The sequence below is a fragment of the Heterocephalus glaber genome, unplaced genomic scaffold, assembly GCF_053883595.1.
Source record: "Heterocephalus glaber isolate CG9 unplaced genomic scaffold, H.glaber_assembly_v1.0 deba00001465, whole genome shotgun sequence".
NCBI lineage: Eukaryota > Metazoa > Chordata > Mammalia > Rodentia > Bathyergidae > Heterocephalus > Heterocephalus glaber.
This window is the reverse complement of record NW_028258312.1, coordinates 23,063,387-23,084,349: the sequence shown is the minus strand read 5'-3', so window position 1 is coordinate 23,084,349 and position 20,963 is coordinate 23,063,387. Positions and strand designations below refer to the sequence as shown.

At 37.0% G+C, this 20,963-nt stretch overlaps 1 protein-coding gene across 2 annotated transcripts in view; it reads left to right on the top strand.

Annotated features, from left to right (window-relative positions):
- The window catches only part of Polr3g (RNA polymerase III subunit G), a 30,225-nt gene extending 11,448 nt beyond the window's left edge, over positions 1-18,777 (top strand). The window contains exons 3-8 of one of the 2 annotated variants that reach the window (XM_021255762.2): positions 1,285-1,414; positions 6,115-6,171; positions 8,395-8,445; positions 11,648-11,727; positions 15,305-15,457; positions 18,657-18,777. In XM_021255762.2, coding sequence (XP_021111421.2) covers positions 1,285-1,414; positions 6,115-6,171; positions 8,395-8,445; positions 11,648-11,727; positions 15,305-15,457; positions 18,657-18,743 — 558 coding nt within the window. In that variant the 3' untranslated portion in view covers positions 18,744-18,777. Of the gene's footprint in view, positions 1-1,284; positions 1,415-6,114; positions 6,172-8,394; positions 8,446-11,644; positions 11,728-15,304; positions 15,458-18,656 lie in introns of both variants that reach the window. The other variant, XM_004841674.3, reaches the window with a different exon arrangement.
- Positions 18,778-20,963: the final 2,186 nt, after the last annotated feature.

Here is a 20,963-nt window from a genome sequence, read left to right as displayed (position 1 = left end):
AACCCTTCTCCATTGTTGGTGGGAGTGCAGACTGGTGCAACCACTGTGGAAATCAGTATGGAGATACCTCAAAGAACTAGGACTAGAGGTCCCATTTGACCCAGCTATTCCCCTGCTGGGTATCTTCCCCAAAGAATTAAACGAATCATACCACAGTGATATATGTGCACCCATGTTTATAGTGGCACAGTTTGTAATAGCTAAAGCTTGGAAACAGCCTAAGTGCCCATCAACTGGAAACTGGATAAAGAAGATGTGGTTTTTTTATAAAATGGAGTACTGCTCAGCCATAAAGAACGAGAAACTAGAGTCATTTATAGCTAAATGGATGCATATTTAGGCCATACTCTTAAGTGAAATAAATAGGACACACCTGTGTAAATACTGAATAGTTTCTCTGTTGTAAGAAACTGAAAGTGTAAACAAAAGTTAAAATATTGAAAATGAATAATTGATAATTTGAACTAGGAAGAAAAGGTCCAAAGGGGTAGGGGTGGTGGGAGGGGAAGGGGAAAGGAAAGAAGGGAAAGGAAAAATTATGAGAAAAGAAAAAAAATAGAAATGAAGTCTACATAAATACATAAGGGTGGAGGGATGAAGGGCGCACAGATAATGGAGACAGAATAACCAAGATACATCATATACACAGGTACAAGCACCTTGATAAATGTAAACATATTGTATACCTAAAATGTACCAATAAAAGAATTTAAGGAAAAAAAATAAAATAAAATGAAACTTCAATCTCCTGTTTTGCCGTTTACTCATTACAAACTTTTCATTTCTCCATGTCTTCACTGTTTTGTTTTGTTTTTGGAAATATTGCTAACACTTTAAATGAGATACTAGATGTTGAATACTGTATTAAGACAATCTTGGTTATAGTGACGACTTGCTAAATGATAAATGCTATTATTTTATTTTTGTCCTACTGCTTCCACCAGTAACCTAGTTGAAGTTAACAGACACTAAAGTGGCTGCCATCATTTGGGTATCTTGATTTTTAAAATGTGGATCACGTTAGTCAACAGACAATACAACAAAATGATTATCAGCATAGGTTTTTTTGTGTCAATAGGAAAATTATGCATCTTTCCTACCTCTAAAATAAGAACAACCTAGGAAATGGGCTCAATGATTAGATTTCAGAGGTTCCCTTTTAGGGTAATTGTAAAACTTAGTGCCTATAAAACAATTTTCTGATAAAACTCATATTTTCTAGAATATAGAGAAAGGAGATGTTAAAATGTTAAATTTATTTTTTAAAATTTGTCTTTTAAGTAGGATACAGATTATAAGCCAGTGCCACTGAAAACAGGAGAAAGTGAAGATTACATGCTGGCCTTGAAGCAGGAATTGAGAGAAACAATGAAAAGAAAGCCTTATTTTATTGAAAAACCTGAAGAAAAGCCAGGTGTGTAACAGGCTGTTTAGTGCTGTGGGTTAGTGTATGTGGATGATACAGTGTTTAATCATAAAATATGTGATCATTTGGTGTTGGCGATTTGATCAGATTCTAAGTCAACGTGCAAAAAACATTTATGGTTGATTTAACAGAAAAATAAAGTTTTTGATATTTTAAACACATGTTTCACAGTAGAAACTGTACATGTTCTATGAAAACCAAAAGAATTTTTTAGGTAAAAGTTACCCGCACAGGTGTCCAGAGAACAACTAATAATATTTTACTGTGTATTTTAAATTTTTTGAATGTTTCTTTCTGTTTTTGTTTTTTTTTTTGGAACTGGGGATCGAACTCGGGACCTTACGCTTGCGAGGCAGGCACTGGAACCATTGAGCTAAATCCCCATCCCATTGAGTGTTTCTTTTTTTTAAATTTGACTCATTTTATATCTTCTTTACTAAACAGATTAGCCCTTATACATGTCCTTACTATTTTTGGAAAATACAAGTTTCAATGACCATTATTTCATTGGATGGATATAACATTATCTGTAGCTGATTCTTAACTAGATTGAAGGTTCTTTCTAGTTTTTTGCTTATTTATTTGATGCCGAGATTACTGTTGTTTATGTAAGTTTTTATGCATACTTCCAATTATTTAATATTTAAGGTAAAAATGTAAAAAAATTGATGTTTGTCTTATTTTTTATATATCTGATGGTAGAAAATATAAAATGGGTATTCATTTCTGAATGTAAGGGCAGGGAGGAGAAATGACAAGAAGGCGCAGCGGTTTAAGACTGGAAGCGGGAAGTGGTTTGGAGGAAGTGAACCACTCAAGTGGTTATGTGCGCAGCAGAGCTGTATTGATTTTCAGTTTCTGCCCCTGATTGTTCAAATTAGAAAGATCAATATCATCTGCACATTCTCAAAAACAACTCATCTTATTCCATTAGTGTTAAAAGTGCATTCCATTTTTCCTCTCTCTGAAAGACTTAGAATTGGCTAAGAATCAAAAAAGAAATCTTATAAAATGATCTTACATGTGTTTGTGAGAAGCATGTTAGACAGGTTCATTTTTCAAAGCATAGCTGCTTGAAGTTATATAACAATTTGATAAGAATTGTTTTTTTAACCTCAGAAATAGTGAATTATTTTATTTTCATGGTTATGCTACATGCTTTTGTCTGGGTTTAAAAATGAAATTAAAGCTCTCCTTTTATAGATTTAAAAAGTAAAATCAAATAAACTAATAAATACTTATTAGTAAAAAAATAGTACAGGATATATTTTAGTCTTTTAAAATTACTCTTTTCTCTAGATTATGGGACTGATTTACTTAACTGAATGTGATTATTAAAGTGCATGTCTAACTTAAAAGTGTATCAAATCATTCAAGCATTTCTGTGAGTCTTTTGGACAGAGTCATTAAGAACATAATGTGATTGGTCTGTGGGAGTAGTTGGCTTGTACCTACATCAAAAGGGCACTTTATCATCAGTAGTATGCAATAAAATAAAAATATACAGGGTCTTTTGCTTTTATTTCTTTTAGGAGAAATTTGTATAGAATTTTCCAAATTGATACCAGTGAATTTTCTTGAAATCTTCACATTTTCTTCTTTCCCAATGTAGTGTTAATGGTTCAGAACTTCAGAAGCTTCAAGGAAGTGATACAGCCACAAAGTCTGACATTCCATTCAAGGAGAATTTGTTTTATTTATTCTTGCTACACTATCACAAGTCCATGAAAAGCAGCTTTAATTTTTGGTTTCTTATTAATGAGCTCCTACTGATTGTAAAGATTGATATGCATAACTTGTTCATAGAAGTTTTCCAAAGCAGAAAAAATATTTACTTAAGAGAAAATGCATTTTATCTGTACATTAGTATATAGGGTCCTTTTATAAATTTAAAGTACATTGTGAAATTTGAGTGATCTTTTACTATATCTTGACACTATTTCATGATGGTAATAATTTCATCATTTTTATCAAGTATTTCCCATTGTGATGAAGAAAAATGACTAAAATTCAAAAAAAAATTCTTAGGACAGTGAAATATTGAAATAAATCATAATGATTTCATCATACTTTAGTTTTAGTATTCTCTAAAATACTACATCAGTTTTGTTTTGTTTTGTTCCCTTCTTTTCAACCCAGGAATTGAACCCTGGGCGTTTACACTGGCCTACAACCCCAGCCCATTTTTTAATTTATTTTTGCGACAAGGTCTTTTTGGTGTATCACTAAATCGCCCAGGCTGGGCTTGAGTTTGACATCCTTCTGCCTCAGACTCCCAAAATATTGGGATTATAGGAGTGTGCCATTGTGCCCAGCTATATCAATTTTTAAGAACATAGAAAAGAAATCCTCATCTTTGTAGTTGTTTTGTCTTATTTAGGCTAAATGAGAATTCAGAATTTTTTATTTTCTTTCCATAATGGCAGAGAGAAAAGAATTTACATAGGAAGATGTTTCTTAGACAAGTAAGATGAATGCAACGAGGTGGATAGCGGCTCTCTAGGCTAAGACTGAGGGGAACAGATTATAGCAAAATCTCAGACTTGATGAATCTTCATATGAAAGTATCTTAGATGGATTTTCTGAAATTCAAGAATCAGTGAGTAGACAGAGTATCTCTCAGAATGAAAATTTGGTGTTCTCTTACAGTTGATCTTTGAAAAGGATTTCATCACGTAAGATTTTGTAATGAGAACCCTTTTGCTAAAGTGACGTGACTGTATTTTTTTCTTTTATGATTTTTTGTGCAACAGAATTTATCCTGTGTGGTTTGTAACTGGACAAGTGCTGAAAGCAAAAACACATAGAGAAATGATTGGAAGGAAGTTGAACATATGAAAATGAAAGAGTTTATTGGTGGTTATACATTTAACAATGAAATTATTTTGCAAGTATAGAGCAAAGAAGGTGGCTGGGCCATCTTCTCTTCAACCAAGGTGTGAACCATCAATGTTTTCAAATTTTATTTATTTATATTACTATTTTTGTGGTACTGAGAGTTGAACTCGGGGCCTTTTAAGCATGTTAGTCATGTGCTGTGCCACTGAGCTACATCCCAGGTCCCATCAGAGTATTTTTTAAATTATTGCATTTTGATGATGAAAGTATAAGTAATTGGAATTACAGGTAATGTATCTTTTTGTGATGGTTTTCATTTGGCATAATGTTTTCAAGGTTCACCATGGTATAGGATGTATCATTGCTTTATTCCTTTTTATGTATATAAAAATATATATGTGTGTATACTAACCCCTGGTATAGATATACCACATTTTACTTATCTACCTCTCATTTGGTGGATCCTTGGGTCGGTTCTTTTTTGGAGTGGTCTGAATAACGTTGCTCTTAACATTCGTGTACATGTTTTGTGTAGACATATGTTTTTATTTCTATTGGGCATATATTGAGAATCATATCTTAGCTCTATCATATGCTAACATTTTAAGGAAATGCTAAACGGTGTTTTAAGTGGCTGAACCATTTTACATTCCCATCAGCAATTAATTTCTTCACACACTTGTAAACACTTGTTACTGCCTGTTTGACTCTAGCTTTCCTAGTAGGTATAAAGCAGTATCCTTGGGATTTTGACTTGAATTTTCCCTAATGCCATTGATATTGAGCATCTTATCATGTGCTTTTGGAGAAATGTCTTTTCCCCTTTTTAATTGGTTTCCAAGAATTGGTTTTCAGTGTATTTTTATTCTGTAAATTATTTGAAAGTAACTTAAAATACTGAAAAATATTTTTTAAATGGTCCATTGGGCCCAGATGATAAATGGTAAAAAGGTTTTCCTGGTGTGCTGAGGGTTAAAATTATTCAAAATACAGAATCTGTTTTGGAGGAAATTCTAAAAAAATAATTTTAATTCATTTATGTAGGGCATTTTTTTTTAAAAAATAAGAAATTTGGTGGCAAAATTAAACATTTAACCTAAACTCCAGTAAATACCCAGAAAAGCCTGTCTCTTGGTCTCCGGTCCATTTGTTGTAGTCACTTTTCTCTGACACATAGTTATATTATTTAGAAGCATTTTCTTGACATGGAAACTCAGTCCTTTTCGATGCTGTTTCTAAACCGCTCTCTAGGGCTGGCAGTGTTTGGGGGCTCTTGTGTGACAGGGTTGCTTGGCAACGGCTGCTGCGTGGGAGGCTCGGGGCTCAGCTAGAGAATAGGGCCGATCTGAAGCCCGGACCCACAAGCAACCCAGGCTCTGTGCAGTTTTCAGTGGCTCGTGAAAGGCTGCAGCTTGCTCATTTATGTCCCAGACAGCCGCTCAGCAGACCCAGCCTTTCCCATTCTCCTCCCCAGTGGGTTTGGAAGTTGCTCGTGGAGGAGCCTAACAAAAGGATATCCTGGAATCCAGTGCTGGAGGGGCTCTCGAGCCCTCCACTGCCCCAGGTACTTAGTGCACCCCGTGAGACCAGGTTAGATGAGGGCTGGCGGTCACTGTCACAAATAAAACCCAGAGTGCTGAGCAGGACTCCCCGCTCCTCACATGTGAGCGGGGTGTCTGTGGGTCCCCAGTAAGGCAGATTGGCACATTCTAAGAGCTGCAGTGAAGGTCGTCATCTAACCTGTATGTCAAATGAGAGATGTTACCTGCTGTTCCAAGTTATTTAGGAGTGCCTTAAATTCTGGTTTATTCTTGATGTTTCTAATGTATTTTGTTGTTTTTCCCCCCTAGATATTGAAAGGTATAGTAAAAAATACATGCAGACATACAAAGAAGAATGGATACCAGGTATGACAAAACAGATAGTGTTAAATACTTTTGAGAGACTGTCTCCCTACCCCATATTTTTGTGGGATAAGTTTTCTGTTCTCACTGTACGAAAAATGTGTGGTACTTTTCCTAATAGATAATGTAAATCTTTTGAAAACTGAGAATAAAAGATTTTGTTTTTCTTTTTGTGGTACCAGGGATCAAACTCAGGACCTTGGACTTGCAAGGCAGGTGTGATGCCACCGAGCTAAATCCCCGGCCCAAAAAGACTTTTATAATGAAGAATGTGTTTGTGGAAGTTCTTAAGTACAAGTTTTATAAAACTAGGGCTTGCCACGGCTTTTGACTTTCTGATTTCATTAGCCACAATCACAATCTAATTTCTGATACCAACGAGCAGTTACTTCATTGCTTCTGAGCAATCTGGAAGCTTTTGAAAAAGCAGAAATCTAGTTGGAAGGATATTTTAAGCAAAGCTTGTAGACTTCCTTTCTGTCAGGCAGACATGGACTACTTTTAGTTGCTAACACGCCTTTTCAGTAGAAGGTTTTGTTTTCAGCATCCAAACATTCTGAGAGGGCAGCAGGACCTGTGGAGGTGACCTCATCTGCCCCCATCCACTTTGCAGATAGAAAAGAGCTGCCATAGAACTGAAGCAACCTGTGAGGGTCCCTGCCAATACTGCTAGAACTTGGGTCACCTCCTTCAGAGTCCTTTCTCTTGTGTCTCTGTCCTCAGGGGCTTATAGAAACTGCCCTCTTGGAAACACCAGTGGCACGAGCAGCAGCAACATTTCCACAGCTTATAGCGCTCTGTCGTCTCTGGTGATCGTTGATAACATTGGGGCCCCTGGAAACACTCCTAGATCCTTCACATTCTGTTCTACTCCATTAATAGTCACCTCCCAAATGAGTCTCTTTACAAATTTATGATCTATAGTAATTTATAAAGTTAACTATATTCAAAGCAAAATTTATTTGCTCAGCTAAAATGACTTAGATTTAACTGTTTTCCACAAATGTACTGAAATTTCTTTATTAAAAATCTATGTTATATTGATTCAATTTTCTGTTTTCTCTATGCTTAAAAGTAGGGGCTGGGAATGTATGAGATGTGATGAGAATATATGGTGAATGTTTACCTAAGTAATTGATTACCATAATTGCCGTGAATCCCCTTCAAAATACTCCCCCTAGTTTCAAACACGCTCATCCCATCATTCTTGCCACTTTCTAAAGCAGTTCCAAAAGTCCTCTTTCATATCTTCATAAGGTGGGTTTGGAAAACACGGTGATTGTGGCTGCCAAGTGCCAGCCGAAGAAGGGCAGGCTTGCACAAACATGCGACGTGTCCTCATCCGTCTTAATCACTGGCTCTGGCACAGGGTCTTTCTGGCTCTTCCCCAATGACAAAATGACCATGAAAGGTAAGAGTTTCTTTATCCATTCAGGATATCAGAGCAGCTACAACAGGGCAACTAGACACACTTGCAAAAGAGGACTTCAGAGCTGCTTCAGAAGTGGCAAGAATGCGGGTCTGAGCGTGTTTGCAGGAAGGAGAGGGGCTGTTAATGACAGTGTGTCTTGCTGTGTAATACATTGAGAAATAACACTGTGTTTTTCACACTGCATCCCTCAGTGGTTGAATGCCTGCCTTACATGGGTGAGGCCGTGGGTTTGATCCCCAGGAACCCCCACCCACCTAAAAAAAATTAGAGTGAAAAATGAGAGGAATCGATTTTAGTTAATGCAGGCAAAAATCATTTAATTTTTGAGGTTTTTAGATAATTATTATGTTTTTATTTCATTTCAGATGTGTTTGGATTGTAGTCACATGCTTTTAACTTTTGAAAAAAATTGCTGTTACGTAAGAAGTGTATATCAACTACAGAAAACTTACAAAGTAGTCAAATAACAAAGTAATTAAATAATATTTAACAACAGTTGTAACCCTAAAATTCACAGTAATTAGCCTAAGATTGTATCCCAGAAAATTTCACTGCACTTTTCAAGGCAGTTTTGATGAACTTCTTTTCTTTATTGGAGAAAATATACCACTGCCTGTTATATTTATATTTATTTTTATTTCAGCCTAAATCCTTATAGTCAGGTACTAAGAAATATTATATCATTGCATGGGCAACTGTCATCATGTTCTTTTTATGTTCTTTAAATAGTTATATCAAGTGCCACTCATTGCTAAAGGAAACTAAGTTTTACATTTCTTCTTCTGTACACGTAGATTGGAGAAGACTCCCAAGAGAGATGATGCCTCGGAAAAAATGCAGGAAAGGTACATTGACTAACATCATTGCTGAAACTCATGGGGCTGGGGGTGGGGATCGCACCCAGGGCCTCACACCCGCTGTGCCAACGCTGTCACTCAGCTCCATGTCCAGCCTTTTTAAAGATTCATTCCGAGACAGTATCTCACGAAGATGCCCAGGTACCCTTGAATTTATGATCCTCCTGCTTTAGCCTCCCGATTAGCTAGGATTACGCATGTGGACCATTACACCCAGCTTAAATTCTGTTCATGTAAATTATCAACTTGAAGTTATACCGATTTTTTTTCTTGAAATCTGACATTTTTATTATTTTGCTGAAGTTCAGTGCCTTTTTTTTTTTGTATTTTTGAGGTTGTTTGTTGAGTCGTCTTTTCTTTAACTGCAGAGACTTAATGTGCCAGAAAGACTGTGCAGTAATATAGACCTTTTCATCTGCTTATCTGAAAAAGTCTATGATACTGGATGCATTCTACGTTATTAAGTAAAACATTTTAAAATCAGAGAACTGATAAAATAGATCTTTATATTGTATATAGAAATAGCAAAGCGAATGTTTATGTTTTGGTTTTCGCCGGTGATTCCAGACAGTAGATAGCTGAGCACCTCCTGTTGCCAGACCCTGCCGAGAGGAACAGAGCAGTGGATGGCATGGCACTGTCCTTGCTCCTCACAGGGTGGCACGGCAAGGGTTCTCTGAGGAAACAGATTTGGAGTCAAGGTGGAAGGATGGGTAGAGAGGTTACTATGGTGAGGTGGAAGGAGGGACACGGGACAGAGGCCAGATTGGGAAGGAAAACCTGATGCCCTGGCTCCCGGGGGTCCTTTGCCTTCGAGACACACACATGGGGACGTGGCCGTTGTTGGATGCAGGTGCATGGACCTGAGAATGGAGGTGTTCACCGTCAGCAGAGACGGGGTCCCTGAGGCTGTGGGGAGGCCTGAAACCATCTAGGATGAGGTTAGAGAAGTAGAGGGAGAGGGGCCCAGAGCTCGGAGGGAGACTGGAAAGGAGGTGGAATCAGCCCAGAAAGGAAGAAGTACCCAGTGAGAAGGAGGGCGGAGGCATAGCCTGGAGAGTGTGCAGAGGGCCTCAGTGAGGCTAACAAGATCGCAGCCTTGCCCGGTGGTCAAGGAGGAAGAGCGGGGATGTTATGTTCTTACATAGGACACCAGCGCCCTTAGGAGGAGCTTTTTAAAAGATCTGCAGGGGTGGCATCCAGACTGAAATGGAAATGGGGCCTTTCAGTGTGCCAGAATTTCCATTTGTTAAGAAACAGTAACCCGGGCCGGGCTGGGGATTTAGCTCAGTGGTTCCGCTACCTGCCTCCCAAGCCCAAGGACCGGAGTTCGATCCCTGGTACCAAAAAACAAAAACAAAAAAAACAAAGAGAAAAGAAACAGTAACCCAAGAGATGGGGGGAGGGGAAGGGGACTTAAAAAGAGTCCAGATGTGTTCTGTCCATGTACCAGCTCCCATGACAAACACGCTCATTGTGTGCTAGTAAAAGTCCAAAAAAGCAACAGCAGCAAACTTTCCCCCATTCTGTTCTAATACTTTCCTTGTATTAAAGCAAGAAAAAGACAGTTTCTCCAGCCAGCTACTGATAGGCGTTAAAAGAAACCAAAAAATTTAGGGCCGGGGATTTAGCTCAGTGGTTTCGCCACCTGCTGCACAAGCTCAAGGACCCGAGTTCAATCCCCGGTACCAAAAAAAAAAAACACCAAAAAATGCAAGTATATGCATATATTTGGCTAAAGGTAGAAAAAAGTTCATGTTCATATTTTGGGGTTAATACAGTCTTTTAGCAGTTTTGGTAATTTGACACTTGTCCCTCCATTATACATACAGAGATTAGGTGTTGAATAAAATCTAAATAATGAGTAGCAGAGAATGCTGAGCGGACTTGTATCTTCATCTGACCTTCTGTTTAGAAATTAGTAATTTTTATAAGTATATTTCCTGACCATTGTGTATAGTATCTACTTAGCAGGCTTACATATTATGAAACTAAAGAATTTGATAAAAAGTCCTTAGGAAAAAAGACTTCATCATGTGAATGAATTACATTCTTAGCTAATAGCTTGGGGTGTCAACATTACGATATTCCTGAGATCTTGGCTCGATGCGTTGCTGTATTTTTTGTGCTCATATGAAGCAGTCTTTGCCCTCACAGAGGGCAAAGGGAGTTACTCATCTCGCCACCTCTTATTCTGTGTGAGCAGACCTGTCTAATACATGGTTAGAAGCTCCGAGCCAAGGGCTCCTCCAGGGGCAGTTGGTAGCACCGTAGAATATAATTCCATCAGTTAGGGGTCGTCACCACAATCTAAACATTGCCTCTTCGATAGGTTAAATGTTAATCTTTAACAAAATTACATCTTTGTGGGCCATATTTTCCTCTGTTATGAAGTAATTTTTAGGTATTTAGTTTGATTTTGGAAAAGAGCTATAATACTTCCTGATCATGATGGGACAGCTTTGTAGCATATCATAATGTTTTGGTAACTGACTGGCAGAATCCATATGTGAAATGACTTCCCTCAGTTTCAGAGTAGCCTTAAAATGTAATATTTTTGATATGAATGAAAAGATTATATATTCCAAAGGCATTAAAACATTTTATTTCATTTGTATTGCCTTGAGTTTTGAGATTCATATGATGGATATGCTTAGCTTAACTATTTTTCATCTTCAAAGATAGTTCTTTGTTGCAGTAAATATAACCTCTTTTTTCATCTTTTTTACTATTAGCAAGTTCATGTTTTTCCTGCACTACTTTTTTATTTTCCAAATCTCATAAACATTTTTTGATGAAAATGAGTGAACAGGAAGCCCATGCATATAGATTTATGGGAGCCTTTACCACTGCATTCGTCTAGTAGCTCTGCATGTGTTAACACATTAGCAATTTTGTCCCTAATGAGATCAATTGCCAGCACAAATTTGCAGTACTTACTAAAAATATATTTGCCTGCAGTCACAAAAAATACTTTTTGAACCAGTTGTCATTTGCTCATTGGAAACTGGCGAGGTGTTTCATTTTATTTACTTTGTTTATTATTTAGGAAAATTAATTCATTCTGAAAATTATGTGATTGCCTAGTATAATACACTACTGTGCTAGGCAGCATATGAAAAGGCATAGAAACATAATCACTGCTGCCGTTATAAGAAAAATATGTTAACTGGTGGTTTTATTTCAGCAGACCTACAATCCAAAAACGCAAAAGGTACAGACAAAGTCTCTTCACTCATTGATACTGCAGATGTGCTGAAAAAAATTGAGGTAAGGCTTTCCTCTTAGTATAAAAGTGAACTGGAAAAGTATAAAACTTTGTATTTCTTTTGCCTTCTTCTTTAGTCTTTGAACCGAAAATATAGTGTTTCTAAAAATCTCATTATTCTCCCTGTTGGTGTATACATACTTTAAAAAAATTTGGGGTGGTTCTCTGTCTTATGATATGTATGGAAAACTCTATTGAGGGAAAACTATTATCTTATGAAACTATTTTCATCTTTTTAAAAATATTTCAAAAAGAAACATATAAAATTCAGAAAGTTAATACACTGGACTCCCCCCATTCCTAACCCAGCCATTTATTCCCCTTTGTAGGCTACCAATGTTACCGCTTCTTACATATCCTTTCAGAAAATTCTATGTATAAGAAATGCAGAATTTTTCCTTTTTGATGATAAAAGGAGCAGGCAGCAGATCACACTCTTCATTTTCACTTTATCACTTACCAAACTATCTCAGAGGTAATTTCATATCAGACTGTTACAGTTGCAGCCAAGAAAAGAGAACGAGGCAACTGTAAGAATGAACCATAATTTATTTATTTAGTGAGCCATTCGTGGGCATTATATCTCTTCTGTTTCGCTGTTGTAAATGATGCTTCCATGAATTCACGTTAAGTGTCATTTCGCACAAGGAGAAATGGGCTTGTTGGGTCCGTTTTGTGCACTGTACGAGAGGAATCAGTATCATCACATTGCTTCCTATGGGGTTTATGCTGCCTTACCCTGCTTTGGCGCATGCGCTCCCTTGCATTGATGATGATGACGATAGCAGTTAATGCTGACTGAGAGCCCTGCACCAGGCTCTTTGATGAGCTCTTATCGTACACCAGGTCCTTAGGAGTTTGTAGCCACAGAGAGAGACACAGGTTTTATTATTCCTTTCATACAGAGGATGCAATCACAGGTTTAAAATACTTGCTAGGCCAGCATGGCACAGCCACTTGGTGACAAAAACTCTTACTTTTGCTCTTTTCTTTTTTGACCACTACGTGAACCGGAGATAGCATGTCTTGAAAATAAAGGCAGAAGGTTGCTGAAGGAACAGCAATAATCGTCACTCTTGACGGTGGTGGGATGACAGATGGGTAGCAGGACTAGCCAGCTTCTACTCACAGGCACGTTCTGGCTGCCCTGAAAGCCTCCTGCAGAAAGTTGATAAGATGACTGCAAGGTGCTGTAAGGAAGATGACTCCGCATCTTCGGGTGTGGCTTCTTCTCAACAAATTGTATTTCTTCATTTCTTCCATTTCACACCCTTCCAGGACACTGTTAAAAGTGGGTTTTAAAATCTGGGCATGTAGGCAGTTTTAATAGAGCAAAAGTTGTTTGTGAATGACTGATTGTCCACTTCTAAAGCAAAAGAAGCTTATTAAAGTTCATTTCTATAGCACAAGAAGTTTATTCAAGTTTTATTACAATACAGCATCTCTATGGATGAAGAGATAGCAACATACATCCAGATCACACAAGTAATCAGGCAGTAGGAAACAAATGAGCTTCTTATTTCTACTTAGCATACAATCTGTAAAGTAATAAGCTTAGGTAGTGAAATCTCTTGAAGAGAAAATGGAAACTACTAAATAGAAAAAGGTGAAACTAGCTTAATGCAAAAGGAATGAAGTGATGAGACAAAATGTCTTTCTTAAGATCATCTCTTTTAAGAAAATTGCATAAATCTTCTCTTAACTTATTTAAGTATCTTATGGTTTTGATTAGGATCTTAGTTGTAGAAATAAAGATGAGGTTATTAGTTTAAATACGTTTGAGGTGACAACATTAGAAATGTAAGTGTAGTAGTCCCTATTCACACTGAATTCTGTATTTTAAAATTTTTACATAACTGACTTAAGTATGAAATAATATGCTAACAGTGAAATAATAATAACATGATTTTTTTCACATACAGTGTAGACCTTGCACAAAGTTAAATACAGCGATACAGTTCACCTTAACTATGTAAACTTGTGGATATAGGCCTTTTTACTTATGATCTGATTAAAATGGAAAACAATACCGTATATGAATTAATATTAACATAGCATTATACATGTGTGCGTATCTTATAGATGTTTTGAAAGATCTGTAAACATATTCTGCTTACTTGCAACTTCCCGAGGAGATTGCCAGTTGGGAAGATTGCACTCATTACAGTAATAACTCATAAGACAGGGCTGGGGATTTAGCTCAGTGGTTTCGCCACCTGCTGTGCAAGTGCAAGGACCTGAGTTCGAGCCCCAGTACCAAAATAAATAAATAAATAAATAACTCAGAAGACAACATCAGGGTTGATACTGAGATGAATCATCTTCCTTCATCTTTGTCTGCCTGAATCGTGTGAGCAGACAGGAAGAGAGGGGCTTCACGTTTGAGCAGAAGTTGAGTTAGTGTCTGATGTAGTCTTTTCATTGCCTTTGATTTCCTTAAATTCAAATTTGGATGTAATTAAGTCTTTCAAAATGAACATTTAAGAACCAGTAAATGAATATCTAAGTTATAGTCACTCCAGATATGAAATTTATTTCTCTTCCTATGTAATCTATAAAGCACATATCTTATAGTAGAGATGGAACATTTGTAGATTCATGAGCAGGTACTCTAATTACTGTTTAAAAATAATAAGAAAATAGCTAAAGTAAAGACTTAAATATGAATATTAGTATGTGAAATTATTGTTATGCCCACCTTGTAAAAAACTTGAGAAAGCATATCATTTGTATATACAAATTGAACATTGTACAAGTTGGTGAACAGATAGTGACAGTAATGAAAACTGGTCACTTCATAGCAAGTAAAAAACTCATTGACATTTCTTATAGAAATATAAAGATGCAGTTTTAAAGGTAAACTTGTGTGCTAGTAATGACTACAGAGTAGGTAAGTAGAGCCAGGAGATAATGAAAGCTCTTCTAATCCTGTTTTTCTCCTTTACCTCTTGTCTTAGAGTTGCTAATAATTGCTAGAGTTGACTGTGATTTCTTTCTGCCCAACCTTCTAGATATACTAAGAAGCAAAAGTTCCTAGGAGTGGAAAGTAGACAATGAGGGGCAAAAGAAAAACACACAGGGAGAATCTGTGCTAGGGTAATTTATCCCTAAGGGTGACCTGCAGCTAGGATGCCTTGATAGTTTTCAACTATTTCACCTATAAAACTAGAACACAGCTTCAATCCCCAGTACCAAAAAAAAAAAAAAACCTAGAACACAGACATTTTGAAATATTACCATTACATGTTAGAAGAAAAATAAAATAATATTCTGAAAGTTCTTCTCTATAAATAATATGTCAAATATTTAGGAGGAGATGGGATAGGCGTCATAAAAATGAAGCATTACACATTAGAGCTGATAAGCCGGCATCAGCTGAGACCCAGTTATGAAGTAACACAATGGAAGAAGTCCTAGTGTGGTCATCGGACACTCGCGCTTCCTTTCCAGAGTTAACTCCAACTTGGACCCCTGGGGTGGGTTAGAGTGAGGTGATCAGGAGCTGTGTTCTCTTCCCGCTGCTCAGGGTGTCAGAGTCTAGTGGTTTCCCTGTAAGTTAATGAAACTCACTCATACCAGGAATTGGAAAAGAGAGGTGATGGTGAAAAATCTGATGAGGAATACGAAGAGAAAGAAGGAAGCAAAGAGAAAAGAAAAGAAGGTGATGACAACGAGGATGACAACGATGATGCACAACAGGAAGACTACGAGGATGAAGAAGAGCTAGAAGAGGTAACGGGAAGTTTGGGGAGGGGAACAGTTACTTGCCTTAAGGGTTATCTAAGAAGGAGTCACGTGTGTGGTGGATAACAGATCAACACATGGGAACCAAATTGATAAGAACTGGAAGTGTATTCTTATCACCGACATCAGTTCTTGGTATCAAGAGAATTAGCATTGAAATGCTAAGGGTGCCAACCTGAATATATGAGAGAACAGTACCTTCACAGACAACTTTGTAAGTAGAAGTCCGCAAACTAAGGACTTTGATCAGATGAGTGCAATTCAGATTTAATAAAATTTTAAGTTGACGACTAAGAAGATGGGAGGGCTTCAGCATGTAGGTCTAGAAGGGAATCTCTGATGGTGTTGTGTTTCAAATTCTGAAGTGTGTGTGGAGCTGTCAGAGAGCACGGATGATCCACCTTGGACCTGGCTAAGACTCCATGTTTTGGATTTGAGATTTCCAAGTTTCAGAAACATGGTGCATTTCAAAAGCTGGAATCAGGATATTTTGATGGGGGTGCCTTTGTTACAGTCACAGCCTCTTAGGGACTTTGTAGCCCCTTCACACAGTAAGCCTGGGCTGAGCGATTCTCCTCCATCCCAGTGATCTTTGTCTTTGCTTCCTTTCAGCTTCTTACACCACACTAAATCTTTTCTTCACCCGAAACTGCTCCAACTATGAAATCTTCATTACATCCTTTAATTACATATAATGAATATGGTTTTGCATTGGATATTGTATTCTTGGAAATTTATATTGATATAAAGGGAGAGGTGTGGATATATTTTTATGTTTCTAACCTCATTTGTTAAATAATTTGCTTTCCTCATTGATTGGAACTCTTATTAGCTATTCGATTCCCATATCTACTTGGATGTATTTTTCAGCTCTGTTTCCATTAATCTGTTTATGGAACAACACTATGCTGTTCCAGTTAGTAATAGAAACTTCTGATTGTTTACTATTTCTAGGGCATGTCTTCTCAATACTGTTTTCAAAATTTTCCTGAATATTCTGTTTCTGCTTCTCAATGAACTTTAAGTCTGAACATTTTTAAATTTACCATACCTCATTTGTCTCCACCTTTTCTCTAGATCACTGTTTCCTTCCTACTTCACTCCGACATGACTGGGACAGTAGGGCCTTTTGGTTCTTAGTTCCCTTTTCCTGGTTCCTAGTCTTAATTTCCTTCTCTACGGAGCTGAGATCCTCACTCACCTTTCATCCTCTTTCCTGTCATGACTCTTGTCTTCTAAGTCCGGGAGTTTGCTTCAGAAATACAGTGGACCCTTGATTTACAAACTCGATCGGTTCCTGAGGGCTGGTTGTAACTCAGGTTGGTTGTAAGTCAGTACAGCTGAGATCTGGACGTCTACCGGGGTACATGCTATAGATAACAAGAGGCAGATGAATCTTCCATTATCCTAATTAACCTAAGTTTTTTTTGTCAGGTTGGTCCTAATTTAGGGTCCACTGTACTGTTTCTGAAGAACCACAGATATCAATGCTGCTAGAACAAACCCAGCGCCGTTTTGCTTGCTAACATTTATTCTCTTTCTCTTGCTAAGTCATCTCATTTATTCAATCGCCTTTTTCTTCTTAATCCCTCTCTTTACTACTTTTTCTTTCACTCTTAACAGGTGAAAGCACCTTCACACAGAAAATGAAGCTGGGGATGTAGCTTAGTGGTGCTGCTGCCTGCCTGGCAAGCACAAGGTCCTGAGTTCGATCCCCTGTACCAAAAAAAAAAAAAACCAAAAAAAAAAAAAAAATACAGAAAATGAAGCTATTGCCAGCAAGCTGAGTTTCATTGCCCTTGTCTTCAAACTCAGTGTCTTCTCCTCTCCTCCTCTTTCTTATCAGCGGAAGAAATCTCTTTCATCCTATTGGGAGATAATAACCCTGCCCTTTTTTGGGACTGTAATCCTCAGGTCATTTTCCTTTCTATATTTTTTAGTATTTTTTTCTATTTGTCTGTTCCATTTATAAATTAAAATATGTTCATTTCCCTTTATAAAAGTGTTCCCCACATTCTCCCTCCAGCCCCTCACTATCTTAGAAAGCTGCGTTAGCTGTCATCGTTTGGTTACCCCTCCCCCATTTAGCTCTTTTTATTGATTCCCACCTCATGGGATTCAAATTATTGCTGCCAAGTTCACCAGAGATTAATTTTAGTTCTAACTCTACTTGGCCTTTCTACAGCATTCAACATTTTTGAAAAACTTCTAACAATTCTATTAATTAAAATGTTTCTTTTATTTAAACCGATCAATTTAAGGCAATTATAGGCATCTACTCCATGCCAGGCATTGTGCTAGGTGCCAGGAAGTAGACAAACATGGCTATTTCCCATTGTTTTTGTGATATAATGCTCCTTGTTTTCCTCCCGTTTCTTGTGTTTTCTCGTTTCTTGTATGTTTTCTCCGTTCGTAGTGTCGAGTTCTTTTTATTCTGCTGTGTAAATATTAGTGTTCAAGTGTTAAATTTTCTTAATCCCTTCAAAAAAATCTTGTTTCAATCAAAATCCAAATACAACCCATACTGCAATCACAGACAAAATTAGTAACTCTTCATCTAGATCCAAGATGGATTTTTGAATTTTTTATTTAAAACAGCAGCTATCTTCTGAGTCATTTGTATGGACTATGGTCCTGAGAGCTAGGATGTTCCCAGAGGCTTATCTTACCTGAAAGAAGCAGAGAGGGCCTGGATAATGGTGTCCTCTACATTTGCTCTGCTTGGAGGCCTTCTGTTGATGGGATGCAAATGTTCCTGTGCTCACTGTTAGGCCTTGTGACTGAGCCTCAGTTCTAGTGCAGTGCAATGAACGTCAGTGTAGACTGGCTTTGTTTCTTGCGTGTCCATGTATTTGGTGAAGTACTTTTTATTAGTTCAGTTAAGTAGCCCATGTGTCACCCCACTGAGGAGTGCTGCAGTCGTTTATCATCCCGCCAAGGTGAAGGAGCAGCCCTTCCTGTTCTCGAATCTGGTTGATACCTTAGAATGGTAAGAGGTACCATCTTGAAGAAAGCAGCACAAGTAGACATGGGTGAAAACTCATATTTTTTCTTAAATACATAAACTTTTAATCTGCTGTATTATTAAATTTGGTATAAACTTAAAGGGATAGCTTACACTGTATTATTTAATAATAATGCTATTAATTCATTTTAATTGTACTAAGGAATGTATCATTTCTCTTAGGAAAATGACTACATTAATTTATACTTTGAAGACGAGGATGATTTTGGTGCTGACAGTGATGACAACATGGATGAAGCCACCTATTAGCCATGAAATTTCTTTTAAAAATGTTTATAATTCACCTTCTGAGTATTTGGACAAACTTGATTTGTTTCGTTTCTGATAAGGAATGAGTACCTAGTTTATTTTTTGTCCCTGTTTTGCTGAACAAATACTTGTTACCAAAATATGTAAACTGCTCTGAGTTTACACACTAGTACCTTGTAAAGTAATCTCTGAAACTCTGACATTCCTCTTAAATACCTCTGCCATCCCTCTTATGTCTGCTCGTGGATTTTTGAAAACATTGGATGTGAATGTGCCTAAAGAGCTTTTGCATCTCTTAATCTATGTATCCATACTTGAACAAATCATTTTTCTTTAACTGCTGATCTTTTCTAAAGATTATTATGAGTCCTAATGGCTTCCTATAATGTAAAAGTTGACAATACAGCACATGGAGCACTTTAAAAACAAACTTGAGAATTGTTTTTTACCCTTACGTGGAATGCACTGTACCACTACATTATGACTACAGATACTTACCTGAGCTCTCACAGATGCAAACTTAAAGTTTTGTGATTAAAACATACACATGGGGAAAGATGTCCATACGATCTGTAAGTTCACAGTCCACTCCTCAGTATGAAGAGGTTTTCATGTTGGATGAATAGAATACTTGGATTTTGGGCTACTTCAGTCCATACCACTATATGTGATCTCACTGTAATAAGTTTGACATCTTCAAATAGTTGAGTTTATGAAAAGTTAGACTGAGACATCCTGTTTAATTTTGTACTTTATGTCAGTGTGGAGTAGGTTCCACTTATATCAGCTTCACAGAAGCACCTAAGTGTGAGCTGGGGGGGAAGCCTCTGTACTGCTGCTTATATAATAATGCAGAATGAACTCAGGTCATTTTGGAATTAAGATTAATCCTATTTTAATTTAAAAGCTAGCTCCCCTTTGATTTTATATTTTGGGGAGAAAATACCTAGAAACCTCAGCCTCCACAGAACTAAAAATGCCAAATATTTTCAAAAAAATTCATATTATATATTTCAAAAACAACTTAGTAGTATCACACACCAAAATAAATATATTTTTCTCTTTGGGAAGCTATCACCCATTTGCCTGAGCACCAGAGCCCTAAATTCTATTTCTATCTAGAATATTAAATTCAGCCTTGAACCTGAACATGGTTAAGTTTCTGTGCCTTAGTTTCTCCACTTCTAAAGAGTTTCCCATAAAAGTTTTTTACACACTAACCAGAATTTTAACTTATGTATACATTCTCTTTGCTTATAAAAATAATCAGGTCTTAAATTTGATTCTTACCTTCTAATCAGCCATAGCTGTAACTGAAAACACAGTTTTAAGAAACATGTTTTCCTCATAAAATATATTATTGTAATCAGATTTTCCTAATTGTTATTTGTAGGGAAAACTGGAGAAATTTTGTGTTGTCTTGTGTGACTTTGCACAATGACTGTTTCAGGAAAAAGATCTTTCAATGGCAACACTTCCACGAATAATCCAAGATGGGTTAGAAGCCCATCTTATTAGTTCAGTGCTATATTCATTATATATAACTTAATGTTTAAAGGGGCTTATCACACTTTAAGATTCTAATTTGAAAGTCTTCAAGCTGCAATCTCCTAAGAATGGAAACCTCACATGAAGTTTTCTGTAGTAGTGGCAGAGCTGTCATTTGGGAATGATAATCAACATAGTTGTTTTACTCTTCCACTCCTTTGGTATCACAGCCAAATACTACTGTTTAGTTCATAGGAATCTTATCTCTACACTGTTTTCTTGCTTTCTTACAAGTCTGCTGATAACCTCTTGACTCAGGCAGATGCACTGAAGGTAGGTCACTTTTCCTAGATTTCAGCCCATCCTCACTGGGCTAGTCCTGCAGGTGGTAGGGCAGTCCCTCTGGGCATGGGTTTGCCCTAGGAGGCCCTGCTAGGTATATTCTTCCCCCTTTGGAAGATCTTTTTATAATTTTAAAGGATGAGGACAGAATCTGCAAGTTGTTTTACCAGGATAAACCTTATTTTTCTGGTTTAAGATCTGAGACTGAAGTTACTCCATAGGAAGGTAAACAATATTTTGCAGCAATAGCTTCTTTATATATGTAGAAAACTACTTACTGGTGAAGCATCTTTAAAATTGTTATAACCAAACTGGTCACTATAATGCTTTTTCTTTTGTATTTGTTTACACATTAAATTCTTTCAAAGTAAAATTGTGTCATTTTATTTA